Source organism: Pelophylax lessonae, assembly GCF_965119305.1.
Source record: "Pelophylax lessonae genome assembly, chromosome: 4".
Classification (NCBI taxonomy): Eukaryota; Metazoa; Chordata; class Amphibia; order Anura; family Ranidae; genus Pelophylax; species Pelophylax lessonae.
Window position 1 is genome coordinate 130,821,467 of NC_138771.1, and position 24,860 is coordinate 130,846,326.

At 46.5% G+C, this 24,860-nt stretch overlaps 1 protein-coding gene across 1 annotated transcript in view; it reads left to right on the forward strand.

Annotated features, from left to right (window-relative positions):
- The window catches only part of STOML1 (stomatin like 1), a 65,220-nt gene that overhangs the window by 32,257 nt on the left and 8,103 nt on the right, over positions 1-24,860 (forward strand). The window contains exons 6-7 of the mRNA XM_082256569.1: positions 14,320-14,530; positions 23,281-23,427. Coding sequence (XP_082112695.1) covers positions 14,320-14,530; positions 23,281-23,427 — 358 coding nt within the window. The remainder of the gene's footprint in view (positions 1-14,319; positions 14,531-23,280; positions 23,428-24,860) is intronic.

Below are 24,860 nucleotides of genomic sequence, written 5' to 3' on the forward strand. Positions count from 1 at the left end.
GCCCGTGGCATTCGAGCGTATCCACAGAGCCCTGAGACCCCGTGGCAGGGAGAATGATCCCCCGAGGGACGTGGTGTGCTGCCTGGTCAACTTCCAGCTCAAGGAGGATGTGTTGCGGAATGCCAGGATGCGGCAGCACCTCACGTTCCAGGGCGCGGAGGTCAAGTTGTTCCAAGACCTCTCTGCCATAACCCTGCAGAGACGGCGGGAGCTTCGCCCGCTGCTGGAAGAACTCAGGTCCAGGGCGATCGTTTATCGCTGGAAGTTCCCCTTCGGCCTGTCAGCCACATCGCAGGGTCGCACCGCTCTACTGAGAGTTCCTGAGGACCTCGAGCACTTCTGCGCCACTTTGGGCATACCTCACATCAATGTGCCTGACTGGTACAGTGAATTCCGCTGCTCTCCGCTGCAACGGGCAACCTCTATGGATGGCATCCAGATGGCTGGCAACTTTGTTTTGGGTCGCCGACGCTCCCACCCGCCTTCTTCTCCTCCGGGCTACGGCAGAGATGTTCCTCGCAACGGAAGCCCCTCGGCATCTCCGGTTCACCGAAGGGCGCGTCATGACCACTAGCTGTCTGCGCTCACCGCGCCTCCTGCTGGATAGCACAGAGACCTTTTTTGCTCTTTGGATGTCTCCTGGATTCGACTCTCTCCCCTGATGGATTGTTGCTACGCCTTACTTACCTCCGTGTTGTGCCCGCGGTCCCGGACTTTCCCACTCCAACGGTCTGACTGCTGCCTCCCCACAGTTGCCTTCTGCGCATGGTCCCGCGGGCGCCATCGATCGAGTGTCCTGCTCCCTGTGTACTGTGAACTGCCTTTCTCATGCCATCGGCATCTCCATGCAGAATGTACCCCTTTGGATTACTCAGCTACGAAGCCCCTTCTCCCCATGCACTGCTGACTCTCGCTTTTTACGACCCCTGCCGGTATGTATTCCGGTCTCCCCCTCATCGTACCGGCATTCTCCCCCCCCCTCCCCCCCTCCCTTGCCTTCACTGGTTTCACGGGCTTTCCCTCCTAGGTGTACGTGACTGCCTGCCTGTATTCTTCAATAGCCCGGACTTCAGCCCCCGCACCCCTAGGTTGCTTTCCCCCTGGTTCCCCTTCCCCTGGTCTCCTTTATAACTAACATGGCTTTCCCCGCAGGTTTACAGACAAGGACTTGGTTTGCCTAGTTGGTGTTTTGCTCACTGATATGCCGGGGAATGTATTCCGATTCATGTATTTTCTTGCAGTGCACCTCATTGCCCCCTGAGGTTTCCCTCCCCCCCTGTCCCTCCAGCCCACCCCGCCCCCCGTCCCTTCAGCCCATCCCGCCCTCCATTCCTCCCCTCCCTCCTTTTCCTCCTTCTTCCCTCCCTCCTTTTCCTCCTTCTTCCCTCCCTCCTTTTCCTCCTTCTTCCCTCCCCTCCTTCTTCCCTCCCCTCCCTCCCCCTCCTCTTTCCCTCCCCCCCCCTCCTCTTTCCCTCCCCCCCCCTCCTCTTTCCCTCCCCCTCATCTTTCCCTCCCCCTTCCTCCCCACTCTCTCTCTCCCGCCGCTTGTCCCTCCTCCCCTCCCCCCCCTTTTTTTTTTTTTCTCTTTTTCCCCTCCTACCTTTCCTCAGATTCTTTGTGCCTGTACATGCAGATCGCCTGTGTCCTGATCCTGATGTCTTGCCTAGCCGATGGTAGCCCGGCTATGCAGTAGGGAGTGAGGCCTCTGCTTTTCCTATGGGGCTTCTCTCTCTCTTAGTTGACTGGGTCGGTACTAATAACGATATGCTGCCCGCGGGATGCCACTGCTCTACCTTGCCTCCCCCCCGGGCGCTTGCTTCCGCCCCTGGGGGAGGGGGGGTGGTCCGTGGTTGTCTATGCCCCTTGTGCTGTTCCCCATTTGTTTTGACCGTGGGCGCCGGGTCCCGCTGTCGGTTCGCGCCCCTGGCTATGGCATCCGTGCCATCATTCCTGGTGGTTCACACCCGCCAGGGTGTGCGGAGGTGCGGGCCGGCGGCGGGTTCATGGCGCCGAGGATAGTATTGGCGGCGGCTATTGCTCCGCCTGTGCACGTTACACCGGGACAGGGGCTGTGTGATATCTGCTCTATACCAATAGGAGAGAGTTACTGTTGTTTTATTGCATTGCTGTTCCTTTGCTACATTAGACTCAGCACATCCCTGGTTGGCATGTTTCTCTGTGCTATGTTGAATTCACAAAACTCATTGTTTAATGCCTGTATTGATCGATCCAGGTGTACTGCACCTGATTGCGCATCTTTCATGAGCTACTTCCTCTCTTATTTGGCTTTCTTTCCTGATCTGTCTGCCTCCCGTTCATCTGTGGGCCTGCCTGTCTCAACCCCGACTGCCCCCAGCTGACTTGCCACTGCACGACCCTAGAGCTGCTGACTTGCCCGCTACTCTTCATACCGTTCGCGACTTGCCTAAAGAGATTCCACTTTCTCGCCATTGCCGCCTTCACCACCCGCCTCTCTGACTTACATCCCTACCTCCGGCTCCCTCTATATGTCTGTGCCCCTGGCATTCCCTCGCAGGCCTGCAATGGTTCTTGCCTGCTCCTGACTCCCTGCACTTGCTCTCTCATGCTCCCTCGCACATCGGGCTCCTTTAGAAGCTACTATTGACTCCTGCAGGTCCTTGGAGTTCTGGCCACCGTGTTGGTTGTCTCCTTCCACGCCCACCAACGGTCGCCGTTCCCTGACGGACGTCCCACTTTTACCGACTTCCAGACTCCCCCATCCCCCTTTGAGTTCCTCAGCAGGTCTGTTGGTTCTCACGGTACTTTAGCCCTCCTACCATCCTCCGCCCTTACCTCTTCCTCCCCTCCTGTTTGTTGGTTCCCTCCCCCCCCCCCTTTTTTTTTTTTTTTCTCTCTCCCTCTTCTCTTTTCCTTATAGCAGTGCGCCTAGATGGCTGCTTCAATACCACAGCGGAGTGACCTCCGTCTTAAAGTAGTCTCCTTAAACGTCCGTGGCCTACACACGCCCCAGAAACGCTCGAAACTGCTCGGGCACATGCACCGGCTCAGGGCGGACGTGGTGTTCTTGCAGGAGACGCACTTCCACTCGGATGCCCTCCCGAGATGTACGAACAAGTACTTTACCCAAGCATTTCACGCTACATCGGACACTTCTAAATCTAAAGGGGTCTCCATTCTGATCGCTAAATCGACCCCTATCTCCATTTCTGATACCCTGGTAGATACCCAAGGACGCTACCTGTTTCTTAGAGGCACCCTTAAGCATGTTCAGATCACCCTTGCGAATGTCTACAGCCCTAACAGGTCTCAGGTTTCGTTTTTCAGATCGGTACTGGGTGAACTGGCACCCTTTCAACAGGGCACCTTGATTTTCGGGGGCGACTTTAATGTTCCCCTGGAACCTCTGCTCGACACCTCCTCAGGTTCCTCATGCTTGCCTTACAGGGCTCTCAAGCAGATTAAGCTGTGCCTCCGGGATCTCCAGCTTCACGATTCCTGGCGGACGCTTCATGCACGAGATAGAGATTATACTTACTTTTCCCCGCTCCACGCCAGATACTCACGGATTGATTATCTATTCCTATCTCAGTCGGCTCTCTCGTCCCTTCTTGAAGCCTCTATAGAACCGTCGATACTCTCGGACCATCACCCTGTCTCTTTCACTCTAGCCTTTCCAGTGTCCTTGTCCAGAGATCGGGTTTGGAGTCTTAACTCTGCCCTATTGACGGATAAAGCTAACTTGGCCGCAATCCGCGAAACTTTGACGGAATATTTCTCTATCAATGCGACTCCTGACACATCGACCCTCACTCAATGGGAAGCCCACAAGTGCGTGGTCAGGGGAAAATTAATAGCGCTCTCAGCGGCACTGAGGAAACTAAGGGAGGCTCTTGTCTCTGATCTGCTCTCGCGCGTTCGTACCTTAGAACTTGCCCACAAACAATCCCTTGCACAGGACACTCTAGCGGCCCTTACCTCCGCCCGTGAACAACTTACGGAGGAATTGGACAGAAAGACCAGGCGGAACTTCCTCCTGTCCCACAAGCTTTTTTATGAACAGGCCAATAAGAGCGGCCGACTACTTGCCACAGCTCTTCGCCAAAAGAAGGCGAAGACCACGGTTCACTCCCTCCGCTCACCTTCTGGCTCCTTGGTGGCTAATAACCGAGACATTGCGGCCGCATTCGAGGCCTTCTATAGCACTCTTTACAACCTTGATTCAGCTCGCTCTCAACCCGTCTCCCACTCTTCCAGATCTCAGGCCATTTCCGACTTTCTTGCGTCCAATGTACCTCAACGAGCTTCGTCTGACTTTCGCACTACACTGGACCTCCCCATCTCCAAACAGGAATGGGACTTGGCGCTCAAACACATGCAACCCAACAAGAGTCCCGGACCTGACGGCCTCACGGTTGCATACTACAAATCCTTCCCTGACGTCCTAGCCACCCCATTCTTATCCGCCTTTAACTCAGTTTCGGCTGAAAACCCCCTGTCTTCGCGGATGCTTGAGGCCCACATTGTGGTGATCCCGAAAGAAGGGAAAGACCCTACTTCCCCTGCCAGCTACAGGCCGATTTCGCTCATCAATGTGGACGTCAAGCTGTTCGCGAAGATTCTGGCCAACAGGCTACTCCCGCTCCTGTCCAGAGGGATTCACAAGGACCAGGTTGGTTTTGTCCCGGGCCGCGAGGCCCGTGATAACACCATCAAGGCTCTTAATCTACACCATGTCCTCTCTACCACTAACCAGAAGGGGTTTCTGCTCTCCCTAGACGCTGAGAAGGCATTCGACAGGGTGTCGTGGGATTTCATGGCGGCAACGCTTTCCGCCTGGGGATTGGGTCCCCGATTCCTTGGATATGTCATGGCTATGTATGCTTCGCCACAGGCACGGGTGCGTGTTAACGACACCCTGTCGAGTGCCTTCCGTATCTCCAATGGTACTAGACAGGGGTGCCCCCTGTCTCCCTTGATCTTCATCATGACTCTGGAACCCCTTCTTCACAAGATCAGACACACTGATACGGTCCACGGGGTTCGCTTCGCTGACGGTACATATAAGCTCGCCGCTTATGCGGACGACCTACTGTTGTTTCTCACCGACCCCATCACGACTCTGCCTGCGCTCCTCAAATTATTCGACGAGTACGCTTCTCTATCCAACTTTCGGATTAACTTCTCCAAGTCTTTCGCGCTCAACGTCACCTTACCCCGATCGGAAGTCGAGCGCTGTCAGGCGAATTTCCGATTCGTGTGGAAGTCGGACTCCATCACTTACCTAGGCATCGAAATTCCATCTGATCTCCAACACCTATTTGACCGTAACTTTCCACAACTCATTACACGAATATCGAAGGATCTCCGGTCCTGGTCCAAACTGCAGCTGTCCTGGTTCGGCAGGGCGGCTGTCCTGAAGATGAACGTCCTACCCCGCCTCCTCTACGTTCTCCAGACGATTCCCATATTGCTCCCCCCTTCCTTCTTCAAGACCTACCGTCGTATCAGCACTGTCTTCTTATGGGGGGACAAACAGCCCCGCATCTCTTATAAAACTCTCACGAGGCCAAAATCCAAAGGAGGTATTGGCCTTCCTGACCTGTATAACTATTATGCCGCCTGTCACCTTACTAGAATAACGGATTGGAACATACATGAGAGTCATAAGGACTGGGTTTCCATAGAGAAGAGCTTTACCGCTCTGGATCTCCATTCGTCTCCGTGGCTACGAGACGCACATATCCCCCCTGCCCTTACACTCCATCCGCTTATTGGTCCCACTCTAAAAGTCTTCCGGGCAGTTTCCATGTCTCGCTCTATCTCCACGGTTCCGGGTCCCATGACTCCTGTGCGCTTGAACCCCGACTTCCCTCCTGGCATGCACCGTACCTATCTGACCTCGAACTGGGCTCAAGTCCAACTGAGAGCCCATCATCTTTGGGATAACGACGCACCTCTTTCAGTTTCCTCCATTTCTGCGAAGTCCGGCATGCCCCCCATACTTCCCTGGTCACACTTGCTCCTCCAGCAGTACCTTAAGTCTCTTTCTCGCAGTTGCCCCTCCTTGTCCACCTTGTCCCCGTTCGACCACCTATGCCAACAAGAAGGCCCGGTTCGCAGATTACTATCCACCATCCACTCTTTCTTGCTAGATGAGCCTGAGCAGAGGAAGCTCAAGCGCTGCGAGGATTGGGAAGCGGATCTGGGAGTCACTTTCACCCCGGAAGACTGGGACCTTATCCACACCAACAATCATAGGTGTTCGCTTAATGTCACCACGCAGGAAAGCGGTTACAAACTGGTTAGCCGCTGGTACTACACCCCCACGAGATTGCATAAGTTTTTTCCTTCCACCTCACAGACTTGCTGGAGGTGTAACGCTGAACCTGGCTCGCTCCTCCACATTTTCTGGACCTGCTCTCGCCTCACCGCTTTTTGGGAGGAAGTTCATAGGATTGTGACGCGAGTGACCACAGCTGACATCGCCTTCACTCCTGCCCAGTACCTTTTGCACCACTCTTCTACCTCCAGTAGGACTTACTCTAAATCCCTTGCGATTCTTCTGGTGAACGCCGCCAGACAGTGCATCCCGGCACTTTGGAAGACCACACAAGTGCCGACCGTCAAGCAGTGGTTCCAGCGCCTCTCCAAGGTTGCGGAAATGGAAGAGCTCATAGCCGTCGCAAGAGATGCTCCTTCCAAACATTACAAAAAATGGGCATGCTGGATTGACTATACTTCCACACCGGAATACTCCCGACTTTGTCAGTAATGACCCTGTGGTACCATTCTCACTGACCTCATGGGTGCTTCGTTCTCTCTGCTTTTCATTGTCTCCTCCCCTCCCCCCCTTTTTTTTTTTTTTTTTTTTTTTTCTCTCTTCCTCCTTGTCCTCCCCTCCCCGCCCCCCTTTTCCTGTCTCCCTTTCCCTCCTTGTCGGTCCTCCGCTGGAAGCCTTGTTGTCTCTGGGCGGGCCCGGACAACTGGCTCCCCCCTTTTCTGCACATCCTCCTGGCTTTGTCGTCATTCCCCCCCCCCCCCGGACGACCCCCCCTGTCACCCGTCCCTGGGTTTTTGACCACCCAGGCCATGGGTCTCGACTCGGACTTGCCCGACTTGTTTGCGTGGTTCTCCTGACGATTTGCATTCCTTTTTGATGTCTACTTCTTCTTCTTCCACTTCCACCACTCATTTCCTTTCCACTTCCAATTCCTGTTTGTATGGATGCGCTTCACAGGGTGGAGTTGTCCCGATCCCCCTTGGTTGTTAATGATGTTTGCTTTATGCATTTATACACTGTTACTTTTACCAAAGTTAGCTGATTGTTTGTTTGTAACTTTGCAATCTTTCTGCATAATGCTGTACGATCTCTTTGTCTACTTTGGCTGTTTGCCTGTTTGTACCTTTATATTTTTATACACCAATAAACTATTAATAAAAAAAAAAAAAAAAAAAAAAAAAAAAAAAAAAAAAAGAAAGGACTTTGCTTGCTTTGGAAAGCTATTATTAAGCTTAGGATCTACCAGAACACCCAGATCCTTCTCCGCCATGGATTCCCCCAGTTCATGCATAATAGGTGAGTTTGGACCTCATCTTCTAAAATTTAGAAAAAAAGGGTTTAATATCACTTTAAGGGGTTTCTTTTTGTACATTTTACATTCAGTCATTCGTTTACTCATGTTGCAGCCTAAAATATTTACATGGGCTACCTGCACGCATCACCTGGTGGCTCAGTCTGGACTATGGGTTTTAATACACTTGTAAAGGAGGCCTTGGGAGAGATATGCAAGAGAAGAGGACAACGCTGGATCCAGTGGGCTTGTAAGTACAGTATATTCATGCAGCATAAAACAGGCACCAAAGGTAAAGAGAAAGCATGGTTAAATTTCATTGGGAGGTGGAAGTTCCTTCTTATGAAGAATGGAAGGCAACAACTTCATCAGACATTATAAACTTTGCAGAATTCTTACTTGGCAGCCTAAGTGTCCTGTATAGGGAGGTTGTGGACATTCTTGGGGAACCTAGACTGGTTGTGTTTAAATAGCTTGGAGATAGTACCTGAGTGTCTGGGAGTACCTATTACTACCTGAGTGTCTGGGAGTACCTATTACTACCTGAGTGTCTGGGAGTACCTATTACTACCTGAGTGCGACTGACCGGGCTGTGTGTGTCGACGAGTGTTGTGCGACTGACAGTGTTGTGCGACTGACAGTGTTGTGCGACTGACAGGGCTGTGCGACTGACATTGTGGTGCGACTGACAGTGTTGTGCGACTGAGGGTGGTGCGACTGAATTGGGCTGTGAGACTGTGAGTGTGGTGCGACTGACCGGGCTGTGAGATTGTGAGTGTTGTGCAACTGAGTGTCAAGCGAGTGTAGCGGAGTACCAGAGGGTGAGAAGGTAGCATTAGGAAGCCAGGAAATAGCCACATAGGATAGACTTAAATTACTGAATCCCCATTAGATTAGATTAGTAGGTACAATGCCCGGCGGGTGTGGAGATGCGACTCGATGTACATCTTGTGATATGTATGAGTTCCTCAGACATGTGATCGAGGGCGAATACAAATGCGCAAGATGTAAGCACGTTGCTTCCCTGGAAGCTCAGGTCCTGAATCTAGGGAAGCAGCTGGCAACACTGAGATGAATGTCCATACCGGAGGAGAGCCGGGATCGTACCAGTCAGGTGCAGACAGGGGTCTGCACAGAGGTGGGGGGAGTATTGGAGGTGCAGGCATCAGAGCAGTTTAGAGGGGTGACAGTTAGGAGGGGTAGAAGGGGACAAGGCAAGGAGGCTGATCCTGGGCTGGAACACCCCAATAAATTCGCCCCGTTGCGTGATGTTGGGGAAACCAGTCAGGGACCAGCATTGCTGGAGCAGAGCGACGCCCCTAGCTGCCAGGGGAAGAACTCCTCCAGTGAGGCTGGGAGAAAGTTAAAGGAAAGACAGGTGCTGGTGGTAGGGGACTCAATTATTAGAAGGACAGATAGTGTAATCTGTGACAAAGACCGTGTGTGCCGAACAGTCTGTTGTTTGCCGGGCGCTCGGGTTCGGCACATTGCGGATCGGGTGGACAGATTATTGGGTGGGGCTGGGGAAGACCCAGCTGTCATGGTACACGTGGGTACCAATGACATAGGCAGAGGAAGATGGAGAGTCCTAAACAATTTCAGGGACTTAGGCGCTAAGTTGAGGAGAAGGACCTCCAAGGTAGTATTTTCCGAAATACTACCTGTACCTCGAGCCACACCAGAGAGGCAGCGGGAGATTAGGGAAGTTAACGAGTGGCTGAGGAGCTGGTGTAGTAAGGAGGGTTTCGGGTTCCTGGAGAACTGGGCCGACTTCTCAGTCGGCCACCGGCTCTATGGTAGGGACGGATTGCACCTAAATGGGGTGGGTGCAGCCGTACTGGGTGCGAGGATGGCCACAAAGTTAGAGGGGTTTTTAAACTAGGGAATGGGTGGGAGGGTACAGATGTAGAATTAGCCAGTGGAAAGCAAGATTCAGAGGGCAGAAATGGGGGCATTAGCGGTAGGGTGTTTGGAGCTCCTATACCCAGGGTGGGTATGGGGAAAAATCACAAGAGCAGCCTAAAAACATCAAATGAGGATATTTGTAACCGGTCAAAATTACGAGGTTTGTATACCAATGCCAGAAGCCTGGCCAACAAGATGGGAGAGCTGGAGCTGCTGATGTTTGAGGAGGACTTAGATTTTGTGGGGATAACTGAGACTTGGTTTGACAGCTCTCATGACTGGATGGCGACCATTCAGGGGTATTCCCTTTATCGCAGAGATAGAGAAGGTAAAAAAGGGGGAGGGGTATGTTTGTATATTAAGAACAGTATACAGGTAAATATGAGGGATGATATTAATAATGGAGCTAAGGACGAGGCAGAATCCCTATGGGTAGAGCTTCAAAGGGAAGGCACGGTGGGGAAGGTAATATTGGGCGTATGCTATAGGCCCCCCCACCAGAGGGAGGAGGGGGAGGTGGACCTCATTTTACAGATAGGATTGGCAGCAAGGATGGGAAATGTCATTATAATGGGGGACTTTAATTATTCTGATATAGACTGGGCAGAAGGAACCGCACACTCAGCCAAGGCTCGGCAGTTCCTAAATGTTCTGCAGGACAATTTCATGGGTCAGATGGTGAATGCACCGACAAGAAACAATGCGGTACTTGACCTACTGATTACTAACAATGCAGACCTGCTCACGGATATAGAAATACAGGAGAACTTAGGAAACAGTGACCATAGGTCAATAAGTTTCAGTATTAATTACAGTAATAGGAAGCACAAGGGTAATATTAAGACGCTGAATTTCAAAAGAGCCAATTTCCCAAAACTGCGCTCACTGCTAGAAAATATCAATTGGGATAGAACCCTGGGAACAAAGAACACGGAGGAAAAATGGGAGTGCTTCAAGAGCATACTTAACAAGGGGATTGGCCAGTGCATTCCAAAGGGAAACAAATTTAAAAGAGCAAAGCTAAACCCTGGGTGGTTAAACTCCAACATAAAAAGGTATATTAATGCTAAAGAAAAGGCCTTCAAAAAATACAAGACTGAGGGGTCATTGATAGCATTTAAGCATTACAAAGAGTGTAATAAGAAATGTAAAGATGAAATCAGGGCGGCTAAAATAGAACACGAGAGACATATAGCGGAGGAGAGTAAAAAGAACCCCAAGAAGTTTTTTAAGTTTATAAACAGTAAGAAAGCGAGGCCAGAACACATTGGCCCCATAAATGTGAAAAACTGAAAAAGCAACCGTGCTGAATGCTTTTTTCTCATCAGTCTTTACACAGGAATCGGAGGGGTACACTGACCATGACTGTATGGTTAGTAGTAATACACAGGACTTGCCACTATGGCTAACAGAGGGTGAAATCAGGGAAAGGCTGGATAAACTCAACACAAACAAATCACCAGGCCCGGATGGCGTACATCCGAGAGTACTCAAGGAACTCAGTAAGGTTATATCCAGACCACTGTTCCTGATCTTTGCGGACAGTATTAGGACAGGAGATGTACCAGGGGAGTGGAGGAAAGCTAACGTGATTCCGATATTCAAAAAGGGTCAGAGGCATATACCGGGAAATTATAGGCCTGTCAGTCTGACATCAGTAGTATGTAAACTTCTGGAGGGGATGATAAGGGACTATATCATAGAGTTTGCTAAGGACAACAGCATCATCAGTAGTAACCAGCACGGGTTTAAAAATGGGCGTTCTTGTCAAAACAATCTCTTAACATTCTACGAGGAGGTGAGCTGTGAGCTAGATAGGGGCAGACCAGTGGATGTGGTGTACCTAGATTTTGCTAAGGCGTTTGATACAGTTCCCCATAAGCGCTTAATTTATAAAATAAGGTCTGCAGGTATCGACAGCAGGGTTTGCTCTTGGATACGGAACTGGCTAAAAGGGCGTGTCCAAAGGGTGGTAATAAACAGCGCGTACTCAGACTGGTCTGAGGTAGTAAGCGGGGTCCCCCAAGGCTCAGTCCTAGGACCAACCTTGTTCAATTTATTCATAAACAGCATTGAGGACGGGATCAGTAGTTCAATATCAGTTTTTGCAGATGACACAAAATTAGGCAGGGCAATAACAGCACAGCATGAAGCAGATATCCTACAGAATGACCTGGACAAAATAACGGAGTGGGCAAAGACATGGCAAATGAGGTTTAACGTGGAGAAATGTAAGGTTTTACACTTGGGGACTAGAAACATAAAAGCACAATACACGTTAGGAGGGGAACCCTTGGGAGAATCAAAAATGGAGAAGGATCTGGGAGTCTTGGTTGATGATAAACTAGGCAACAGCATGCAATGTCAAGCGGCAGCTGCCAAGGCTAGCAGAATATTAGCATGCATAAAGAAAGGGATGTATTCCAGAGATAAGACTATAATCCTTCCACTTTATAAAACTCTGGTCCGACCTCATCTGGAGTATTCGGTCCAGTTCTGGTCACCAGTCCTCAGAAGGGATGTGTTGGAGCTGGAGAGAGTCCAGAGAAGGGCAACTAAACTAATTAGGGGATTGGAGGACCTTGATTATGAGGAGCGTCTGCAATCGCTTGATTTATTCTCCCTGGAGAAGAGACGCCTGAGGGGGGACATGATAGCAATTTTTAAATATCTAAATGGGGATCTAGGCTTAGAAAAAAAGCTGTTCAGTCGAAGGGATTGCATGAGAACTCGGGGGCATACAATGCGATTAGAGGAGAAGCGTTTTAACCTCAGGCAACGTGGGGGGTTCTTTACTGTTAGGGCTACAAGATTGTGGAATTCTCTACCACATGAGGTGGTTTCTGCGGGTAGTATGGTGGCTTTCAAAAGACTCTTAGACGTACATCTCAAGGATCAGAACATTCAGGGGTATGCAAGATGATTACAGCCACACACATCTACACAGGTTGAACTGGATGGACTTTTGTCTTTATTCAACCTCACCAACTATGTAACTATGTAACTATAAAAGATGACAAAGGAAATATGGCCACTGAGGACAGAGAAAAGGCAGAAGTGTTAAATAATTTCTTCTCTTCAGTCTTCACAAAAGAATCGGGGGGCTACACAAACCTAGCTTGTAAGGCCGAACTAAACAACACACCTCAGGAAATACCGCCATGGCTAACAGAAGATAGACTTAAAACGAAACTAGAGAAACTTAACATAAATAAATCACCGGGACCGGATGGCTTGCACCCGAGGGTTCTTAAAGAGCTCAGCCAGGTGATTGCCAGACCATTATTCTTGATCTTTAAGGATAGTTTACAGACGGGTATGGTGCCAGCTGATTGGAAAAAAGCCAACGTGGTACCAATATTTAAAAAGGGGCCGAGATGTATCCCGGGTAACTATAGGCCGGTCAGCCTAACATCTGTAGTCTGCAAGATTTTGGAGGGGATGTTAAGGGACCACATACAAGACTTTAGTAATGAAAACTGTATTATTAGTAGTAATTAGCATGGATTCATGAAAAATCGTTCTTGCCAAACCAATCTATTAACCTTCTACGATGAAGTGAGCTGCCACCTAGATAAAGGTAAGCCGGTGGATGTGGTGTATCTGGACTTTGCAAAAGCCTTTGACACCGTTCCCCACAAACGCTTACTGTACAAACTAAGGAAGGTAGGTATGGACCATAAGGTGAGTACCTGGATAGAGAACTGGCTCCAGGGGAGAGTACAGAGGGTGGTGATTAATGGGGAGTACTCGGATTGGGCGGGTGTGGAAAGTGGGGTCCCCCAGGGTTCTGTCCTGGGACCAATCCTGTTTAATTTATTCATAAATGATCTAGAGGAGGGGATATCTAGTACAATCTCAGTATTTGCGGATGATACTAAACTAAGTATGCCAATATCTTCTATGCAGGATGTGGAAACCTTACAAGCGGACCTGAACAAAATAACGGGGTGGGCAACTGCATGGCAGATGAGGTTTAATGTTGAAAAATGTAAAGTAATGCACTTGGGGGCCAGAAACCAGAAAGCAAGCTACTTACTAGGGGGGGGGGGGAACCTCTGGGTGAGTCTAGGATGGAAAGGGACCTGGGGGTACTGGTAGACAACAGGCTTGGCAGTGGCATGCAATGCCAAGCCGCTGCAAGCAAAGCCAACAGAATACTGGGATGTATAAAAAAGGGGATTCACTCCAGAAATAAAGAGATTATTCTCCCGCTCTACAAGACTCTGGTCCGGCCACATTTGGAGTATGCTGTCCAGTTCTGGGCACCGGTCCTCAGGAAGGATGTGCTGGAATTGGAAAGAGTCCAGAGAAGGGCAACAAAAATAATTAGGGGAATGGAGGACATCAGCTATGAGGAAAAACTACAAGCACTGAACCTATTCTCTCTGGAGAAGAGACGATTGAGGGGGGATATGATATCAATGTACAAATACTGTACTGGTGACCCTAGCATAAGGAACAAACTATTCAGAGAGAGGAGATACAATAAGACACGTGGCCACTCACTAAAACTAGAGGAAAGGCGGTTTAACCTTAAAATGCGTAAGGGGTTCTTCACTGTAAGAGCGGTAAGGATGTGGAATTCTCTTCCACAAGCAGTCGTATCAGCTGGGAGCATTGATAGTTTCAAAAAACTATTAGATGGGCACCTTGGAGACCACAACATACAGGGGTACACAATGTACGGTTAAAAGCAAACACACACACATCATAGGTTGAACTGGATGGACTGATGTCTTTTTTCAACCTCACTAACTATGTAACTATGTAACTATAGTTTGTTTTCATTAGTAGTACAGTATATGTTTCTCTAATGGCTTTACAGATTACTTTGATATTTCCTTCTCATGTATTACAGGAAGATATTAATGAACAGGTGAAGGCATATGGGGTGTGTATCAATCACACAGAGGTGCAGCTGGAAGCTGTCTTACGACCCCATGAAGAGCATGTGAATGTTCCCGTCCCCCCACCAGCTTTGGGCCCCACTGGTGGACTGGAGCAAATGGTTGCACAACTCGTATCACTGGCCCAGCAAACCGTAACAACAGATTCATCACCATCTCCAGGTGAGGAGCTTCAGTAATGCAGAGATTTATGAATGTTGTATTTTAAAAAAATGTGTATATAAATATTGATTCATAAGCAAGATACCCCTTGAATGAAAAAGTCCAGATTATTCATATCTGTTAGGGCTTTTGTACACAGATGCCTAAAAATGCCACGTTTTTAGGCGTTCAGGCTTGTTTTTTACTGATCTTAGGCTACGTTCACATCTTGGCGTTGCTATTACAGGCGTTTTTATGGGCGTTTTTTCAGGCGTTTTTGCAGGCGTTTTTAAAGGCGTTTTTACATGCATTTTTTGTGCAGGCGTTTTTAGATTGAATAGAGACCAATGGAAAACGCCTGTAATCTGCCCAAAAAGAAGCTCATGTACTTTGAGCGTTGGGCGTTTTGCTCACGGCGTCAAAACGCTCAGATGTGAACAGGGGCCATTGAAATTAATAGGATTTGTCTTGTTGGGCGTTTTGAGAGCTGATCCTAGAGCAGAAAAACGCCCCCAAAATGCCCCAAAATGCCTACATGTGAACGGATCCTAAATGCAGCCCATGGTTTTTAATGCACCTGTACACACAGGAACGTAAACTTGTACTGTATATAGATAAGTAAAAAAAAATAAAAATCTGCGTTGCTGAACAGTATTTCACGCATGTACAACACAATACAAGAAAAGCTTGAAGAATTTTCACATGTGTGTATTTGTAATACACGTTTTTACGCAGGAACTTCCAGCCTGGAATCTAAAGTTCATACATTAGTACAGGGCTTGACAAATTTGCTTTGAATTTAGAAGCCAGCTAAAAAAGGCAGGAGCCAGTATTTTTTTAACTAACAAAGTTTACGGGTGAAAACATGTAACATGTTCCTAAAGGTGAGCCGTTTTTGCACGCATGCAGACATAAAGTAGAGAATAAAATTGTGGTAGTTTCAATTTTTTATGTCACAAGATTTTACCACAAAGGAAGCAAAGTTTCAGGGAAAAAAAAAACATTAAATGTTAATTTTAGGGGGCACAAAAGTGCAATAAATTATGCAATTTTTTGGTAAAATATAAAAGCTGAGGTTGCGCCAAGTATATAGATACCCAAAATTAATTTTTTTTTGTGCCTTCGTGAAATGGCGACAAACTTCACTATCCTATATTTTCCAAAGGTGACACTTTAAAAGCCCCCTATAAGTCATCAGTTTAGTGTTACAAAGCAGGTCTAGTTCTAGAATTATTGCTCTTATTCCAGCGTGCACGGGGAAATGTAACATGTGTATCATAATCAATGTTTTCAGGCATTGGCGCCCTGCCACGTGCATCTACATTTGTATGTGCGTATATATATATGGGGGGGGGGGCATCCATTTTTTTGGGGTGGAATTTTATGTGCTTGGGCGTAGCTTTACATTTTTACAAGTACATTTTTTTTTATTTACTTAACTCTTAACTTAACTTTACTTTGCTTAACTTTTTCTATCACATAGGGGACAAAAAGTGACAGTTTCATGCATGGGTCATGCATGTCCCCCCTGAGCTCCATTGAATGTAATGCACATTGCACTGCATTACATTCTTTCCTGGCAGTGATAGTAATCAACGGGGACCTGGAAGTGACGTCACAATGTCAGCAACAGGAAGAGGAGGAGAGCGGACATGTGTCCGCTTCTGTCTCTCCCCTCTACCCAACAGCACCCGCTATGCCAGTTTGAGCAAGCAGAGCCTGGGATACATGGGGAGGGGCAGTACACAGAATGTGGAGGCATTCGGCGGCAGCCCAGGTGCCAGGAAGCAATTTGTTGTCGCTGTGGTGACCTGGCGCCTGGGTTTTGTTGAGCCCTGCATTAGTACCATGTGGAATTACACTTAACCTGTGTTTTCTTATCATTTATAAAAATGTCAGTTTATGGACAATCAATGTTTTAGCTTTTTTTTTTTAAATCAAACTTTTTTTGACTAAGCATTATAAACATGCCTGGTAATGAATCTTATCTGAATTGATTGTCACATTGTAAATGAAAAAAAAAATGTATATCACAAATGTGATTAACCTTGTGCAGGTTCCAAGGCAAACCCCTTCCTCCACTTCTTTCCCTTTCCTGCATTTTTCTCTACTGTCATGCTTTATTACATATTAAGGTATACAGGTTATCGTTATTATTGTATTTCTGCCTAATCACCCTCTTGTAACCGTTCCTTTGTTGATTTGTCCTGCTGTCACTTCCTTGTACCGAGGTATGTCACTATATTTTTGTATGTTGTGGCACCAACAACCTTGTTGCTCTAAGCTTGTATACTTTATTTTTCTTCAAAATAAAACCGATCTGCATTTACACAAAATCAACATGTGAGTCTTGATGAACACAACTTTTACACCCTTAAAGTTCAAGTTCAAGTAGAACTAGAGGAACTAGAGGCAAAACTTTTTTTTTTTTTTTTGATAGAATAAGAGAGGCTTAAAACTCCTGTCAGTTTTCTTTTTTTTTTTTTTTTTTGCCATCTGTGTCCCATTAGGGAGATTTCCCTTTACTTCCTGTCCCATAGCCAAAACAGGAAGTGAGAGGAAATCCCTGAAAATGAGAGGATTTGGTGTCTCTATTGGAAAATTTCCCCTCTATTACTTTTCTGGGGACAACCCAAAATTAGGAATTTTCTTGTACTTTTACTTTTAGTGATAACAGTAAACAGGACAAATAGCGAGGGTGAATCTCCCTAAAGGCTCGTACACACTTGACAAAAACCAGACGAAATATCCTCCGATCTTTCTCTCTCTTTCTGGTCTTTCGTATCTGATTTTTTGCGGACGTACTGCATACACATTAAACGAAAATTGGTCATCTGGGGACGGAAGATAAACATTTTGGTGTTTGTCTCTCCATTTTTTTTCGTTGAAAATGTCGGCATCGGCTGCTGAAAGTTGTGTACACACTAGCCGAAAAATCAGACGATTTTACCACGGGAGGGAATTTTCGGCAGATTTTCTACTAGTGTGCATTAACAGGGGCACAGACTGCAATAAAACCTGACGGTTGTTCTAATCCCTCTTCAATCTGTCCAAAACTAAAAAAAAAAAGTGTTGCCTTTAGTTGTATTTTAATATAAGAAACCAGCCCAGCAAAGCCATGTCCTGAGTCCTTATAATATACTAAAATGAATTATATCTGGCACTGAGACTTGAGATGGAGAAGGCTAGTAGTGAATTTGGTTGGTTGATTCCTATCTGGCACCATTTCTATAAAGCTGCTAAATCAAAAACCAAAAATGTAATGTATTGCAGCTTACATCTGGTGGGTGCATTATTTTTTTTATTTATTTATTTTTTTCAACTGGTGATTCCCCCAGTAATGCCGGGCACACACTAGAAGTTGTTTATTTGTTCAACCCAGCGGGCAGGACGAAAAAAAAAAAAAGGTCAGAGGATGCTGTACAAAGTAATATTAGTATGGTGATCTGATGCGCTATGCCTTTGTGTTCTGATAGGGGGACACCCCCTCTGTAATAACTCACTGCAAGCCCTGCTTTTCCAGCAAACTCCTTCGGCAGAAGCCGATCTTTAGATCAGCTTCTGTCTGACAGACTGCTCTACACACTGGCCGAATGTCAGTTGATTTTCTTTGGTAGTCTTCATTCAAAGCCCAGCACAGCTATACTGTATATGTGCCCCGCCCTCCCCCCAACACAGCTATACTGTATATGTGCCCCCCCTCCCCCCAACACAGCTATACTGTATATGTGCCCCCCCTCCCCCCAGTACAGCTATACTGTATATGTGTATACAATGCATCCTTACTGATGAAAGAACACTGCGTGGGAAATCATTATCAGCTCCTCCCATTTTGTATACGCCCACTGGCTACACAAGAACAGTGCCCCTCCCTGAAAGTGATGTCACTAGTTTTCAGTAACCACACCCACTTGCTGCTCTTGGACTCTGCAGGAAAAGAAATTTGAGATCATGTGACAGCACTAAAAACTGCAAAATAAGGCCCCTTTCACACAGGGAGTCTGTTGGCGAACTCCATTTTTCTCAGCAGGGGATCGATCTGCCGATCCCCCGCTGAGCAGGTGGATGGCAGCTGTGTCTCCGCACTGTGTGCGGAGACAGAGCTGTCAGGTCCCGCTGTTCTCTATGGGGGAATCGGATGGGAACGGACCGCCTATCCGTTCTCATCCGATCCGCTGGACGGATGGAAAATAGGGGTTCCATCCGTCCAGATTTGACGGATCGGATGTCAGCGGACATGTCTCCGCTGACATCTGATGCCCCCATAGAGATACATAAGGCATCCGTTCAGATCCGCCAAAGAAACGGACAGGCGGTTCTGAACGGTGCGCCTGTGTGAAAGGGGCCTAAAGGTAGAAAAACTGTGATTTTTTTCATTTTGACACATTAGGCTGAACTCCGCTCACATTAATGTTTGTAGGGGAGAAACAATCATCCTGTCCTGGGATGACCAGTTTCAATCACACTTCTATATTGGGACAACAGACGGCCACCTTTTTCCTATTGTTCATAACCTAGAGGGGTGGGGTTCTGTAAAGCTAACTAAAAACAATGTGACTGATATTAGTCTGCACAGCAAGTTCACAAGATTTCTGGCCAGATCAACAGGTATTCTTTTGAATGTATTTAGAACAATAAGGATCGAATGAGAGAAGTTCATTCCTCGGTTAGTTCAGCAGAGATCGGTCGAAATGCGATTCATCTATGGCCAATCTGAAAGCACCAAAGTTAATCTATTGATTACCTTGGGTACAACCAGCATGTTTCTAGCTTGGGATTAATGCCAGCAGCTATAGCTGCTAGCAAAAATCACTGTATTCTCCCGTTAGGAACGATCCCCCCCCCCCCCCCGAAGTGTTTGCTCACTATTATAACTAATCTACAAATCTCTGTACATAACAAAAATATGAAAGAAAAGAAATGTAAAAAAAACAGAGTTGCATCTAAAGTTACTTTAAACAATTTAAGTATAACTCCTATTTTTAGCCCAGTAAAAAGAGAGTAAACGTTACCTTTAAATGCAGACTGGTAACCTTATTTACCTAAAAAGGAACATCATTAATGGAAGGGAGTACTTCCCTATTACTTCATGAGTAATTCATCACCCTACCAAATCATGCCAAGGTCAGCACATCAATTACGAGTGTTCATCCTGCTCACCATGACATTGACTGACCCGCTCTTATCTCTCACATGCTCTTGCCAGAAAAACATTTCCTTATAGTTTCTGATTTATGAGGAACCTTCATTGTCCTGGAATACTATGATGGTCTCATAAATAGCCAGTGAGATAGTATATAGAAAACATCAGTTACTGGAACAGCTCTTTAACCACTTTATGTCCAAGGCTTAGCCTGTTTGTCATAGGTGGAAACACAAAGGCATGTGCTTTTTGTTTACAGATATTAAATCATTAAATCCCCGTTCACACTGGTGCGATGCCGGAAACCCTGCAAACCAGTGCCGTTTCCAGCATTGCACCAGAATCGCACAGTGGTTCACACTGAGATCTGCGAATCGCTGGGGGGGGGGGGGTCAATGTAAAGTTAATGACACCCCCAGATTGGATCGTAGTGCGAACTGCCAAATAGTGCCGGAATCGGATCGCATAGATGTGAACACCCATGCGATCTGATTCCAGAGCGAACCAAAAAAAGGATCTTGCACCATTTTGGTGCGAATGCGATGCGATTTCAGCCATACATTTTATGTCAGACAGACATCGCTTGTGATCTGCACAGCAGATCACATGCAATGATGAAAGACGAAGGGTGCCATTGTTAACCTTCTTCTGAAAATGCTACTTGCTTGGCTGTTGACCTAACCCCTTCAGTATTTTCCTAGTGTGTAGATCAGGAAGTCTGATATGCGGAATGTATGCATTTTGCAGATCTGTGAATCAGAATGTGTTGAAGTAGAAGGGTTAGCATGGTTGACAGGCAACTAGCATTTATAAAAGGAGGTTGATGGTGGTAGACTTTGTATTTCTCTCAGTACAGGTTTCCTTTAGGGAGCAATAAAAATGGATCCAGGGAAATAGATATAGTGATAGGACAGGTAATACCATGTGTTTTAAACACAAGGCACAGGGGCTGAATCCGGCCCTCCAGGCCATTTCTTTTGGCCCTCGCATCTCTCCTGCAGCTGCTGCAGCCCCTTCGTCTCCACCCCAACCTTGTCTTAGCAGTCAGCAGCAGAGGGGAGGGCAGAACAATTCCTACAGATCTTGTGCCTCTCTGTGCAGCTGAAGCACCCCCTCGTCTCCTCCTCCCCTAATCTCAGCATTCAGCAGACTCCAGCCCCCCTTTGGTCCTCCTCCAGACCTTGTTGTTTCTTCTTCCCAGCTTTGCAGTAGCACAAGGTAAGGGGGGTGCACTGTGATGCAAGGGAGGGTACGGGACTCTTGACTTCTAATGATGGAGGGGTTCTCTCTTGACATCTGATGTAAAGGGTGGGGTGCTCTGGAAATCTAGTCCTATAGATACAACTGGCCCTTTGAAGGTAGTCATAATGCTGATACGGCCAGTGATACAATTGAGTTTGACACCCCTGGGTTAAACCAACGGCAGAGGTGTCTGCACCATACCTTTCCCATTATGTAGGCCTCCTCACTAATAATAGCTGAATGTGCTGGCCTACACAACCAACCATTGTTTCAGTGTCTATGGCCAGCTTAAAGGTAATGTTTTCCAGGAAATTTAGTACTACCGAGTAATCTACCCATACGAAAAAAAAAGCTGCGCCACAGAAGAACCAGATCCACTATAAACCCTCCAATCCGTTCCTTATATATCGGTCCGCTCGATAGCAGGTAATCCACATAGAAAGTAAATGAACAGCTCCATAGTGTAAAACCTTATGATAATTTTTTATGAAAAGTATTGCACTTAAATTCACTAATCTCCGTCCTTCTGGATCCTAGTTGCGTATGGTGACTTCAGCTTGTCGCGCACCAACGCGTTTCGTCACACGTGACGTCATCTAGGGGCGTAATCTACCTATAATAATCTACCTATACCTTCAAAAATCTTTCTTTGTGTCATAGGGACAGAAGGCTGAGCAAACTAGCTCTGATATCACATTGCCTTCATGTATTGCCTCCTTTCAGGATACCTGAACAAGTAAATTGCTGGAGTGCAGACCGGCTGGATAAGAAATACATAGGCTGACATTGCTGGCCGCCTCCTGAAAAAGCTAATTTCCTGACTTGAAACCATTGCTTTCTGTGGTTAAACCCAGCACACAAGAATGCAAGTAAAGCCAGAGTGACATCGGAAATCCCAATCTGTACAGGGGTTAGACAAAAATATGGAACCACTATATGATTTGCAGGTGTGAAAGTGGCGCCATGATTCACATTGAAAACAGAAGTGATGTAACATGGGACGGAAGGCGGCATAAACTCCAAACATACAAAGAACTCTAGACACACCAAACTGGATTAAGAATGCCAACTGGTTTTCACAAATATAAACCATACCATATATACACCATAACTCTTTTAACCAGTTCACGACTGCTAATAGCAAATTTACTGCTACAGGGTGGCCGTTCTGAGCAGAATCCCGTATATATACATGATTCTGCACTTCCACGTAGAGGGCGCACGCCACTTCTGCTGTCTGTAAATAATCACAGCAGATGTCGATCAGCGGGTGCTGGCCAATGGATGTCCGCCGTCACCTGCTAATCGGTGAAGAGAGACACAGGATGGAGCTCTAAATATATAAACAATGAGGAGTTCCGTCCTGTCAGCAGGGATGTGGTGGGTTATGTTTCCCTGCAAAGCAGGGAAAAATTCCAGCACATCCCTCAGTAAAAACACCACACTGTTACAGATAAACACTGGCTTGCCCTAGATGTTTAACCCCTTCCTAGGCCGTGTTATTAGTACAGTGACAGTGAATATTTTTAGCACTGATTACTGTATTAGTGTCACTGGTTCCCACAAAGTGTCAGAGTCAGATTGCCTGCCACAATATCAGTCATGCTATAAATCTCTGATTGCCATCATTACTAGTATAATGAAATAAAAAAAATAAAACCAGCCTAGCTTTTTCACCTCCACCCCCCCCTCCCCCTTTTTTTTTTTTTTCTTTTCTCTCACTCTCCCCCCTTCCTACAATTCTCCACTTCATACCCATCTTTTTTGTACTTTGTATACCTCCCTTGGTCCCCACTTTTTCATTCCTAAAAATCTAAGTATCCGACTGAGTGTGTACTGTGGCTGGTGTCCCGTAATATTACCTGTGGTTGCCTCCTCGACTTCACAGAGAAGTTTTATTTATTCATTTTTTTTATGTCTGGTATTAAATGTACATTATATTTCTGTAAAACTCTGCCACTGTTTGCCTTTTGTGAGATGCCATCATTATTTTGTATTGTACTGCTTTGTTTGATGCTTTATTGCTATAAAGAAATAAAGAAAAAAAATCCATTATGTATACCATAGCTTGTAGACACTATAACTTTTGCACAAACCAATCAATATACGCTTGTTGGGATTTTTGTTATCAAAAAATATGTCGCAGAATACATATTGGCCTAAATTTATATTATTTCGATTTTTTTCCATTTTTTTATTGTATATGTTTTAAAGCAGAAAGTAAAAAATATATTTTTTGAGGGCAGGGTCAGTTGGGTGTCCCTGGATTTCATTTTGAAAATCCGGTCACCTTATTCTACATGGCCTTATGGCTATAATTAAATATGCATAGAAAAAGGTCATACTCCAGTTATATTGTACTAAAACAAATATCTTTCTGTTTCAGTTGCTGATTTCTCATTACAACAAATGGCTTCCCAACTGGAGGGGGTACTTTCACAATCACTGGTCTCTGAAGTGGGTTCTTCCTATCAGCTGAATGTAACCAGGAATAGTGGAGAGAGCGTTTCCTATTTTATTGACCTTACATCAGGTAATGCCTCCTATATATAGTATAGGAGAATTTCAGCTAAACAGCTGCTGTGTTTGCTATTCTTGTTTTTTTATTTTCTGTTCTATTCTTTCTTCAATTCACCTGTTTTCTGTATCTGGGACACGCCACAGGTCACAGAAGACTGCGGGGCCATTCGCAAAGCCATTTTGCCATGTACTTTTCCTAAAGTCATTTTAAAGTCTCATTGAAAAAATTAAAACAAAAAAATAACAAACACGTTAACTTACCTGCTCTGTGCAGTTGGTTTTGCACGGAGTGGCCCAAAATCTCCTCTTCTCGGGTCCCTCTTCTGTGCTCCTGGCCCCTCCCTTCTGTTGAGGTCCCCCACAGCAAGCAGCTTGCTATGGGGGCACGCAAGCCGAGTCGCAGCTCCCTGTGTCCATTCAGACACAGAGCTGTGACCCGGCCCCGCCCCCTCTCTCTCCTAAATGGCTGACTGATTTTGATTGACAGCTGCCGGAGCCAATTGTGCCTCACTGCTGTCCCAGCCAATGAGGAGGGGAGTCCCGGCAGCTGAGACACTCCTGCAACATCGCTGTATAAAGATGGGCTCAGGTAAGTATTAGGGGGGTTGCTGCACACAGAAGTTTTTTTTTTTTTATCTTAATGCATAGAATGCATTAAGATAAAAAAAAAAAAACCTGCCTTTACAATCCCTTTAACCACTTGCCGACCAGCCGCCGTAGTTATACTTCTGCAGGTCGGCTCTGTTACGCAAAACAACTTACATGTACGTCCCTTCGTGTAGCAGTTAATGTGGGCACACGTATGCCACTGGAGGCTAGAGGGGGAGCCAATCAGCGGGTCCAGCGGCCGTGATGCCTGCCAGGCGATGGCTTCCCATGGAGACAGTACGGCGGTCTGCCGATGTAAACAGGGCAGACCGCTGTTCTGTCAGTGATGAACACAGGGATCCCATCCCACACACAGTTAGAAAGCACTCCCTAGGCACACATTTAACCCTTTGATCGCCCCTGGTATTAACTCCTTTCCTGCCAGTATCATTAGTACAGTAACAGTGCATATTTTTAGCACTGATTACTGTAATAATGTCACTGGTCCCCCCAAAAGTGTCAGGTGTCCAATCTGTCCGCCGCAATGTCGCAGTCAATGTTGCAGTCCCGCTAAAAAATTCCTGATCTCCGCCATTACTAGTAAAAAAAATATAAATAAATAAAAATGACATAAATCTTTCCCCTAGTTTGTAGACGCGATAACTTTTGCGCAAACCAATGAATATACACCTATTGTGATTTTTTTTTTACCAAAAATATGTAGCAAAATACATATAGGCCTAAAATGATGAAAAAATTAGATTTTTACATTTTTTTTATTGGGAATATTTTATAGCAGAAAGTAAAAAAATATATAGTTTTTTCAGAATTGTCACTCTTTTTTTTGTTTATAGCGCA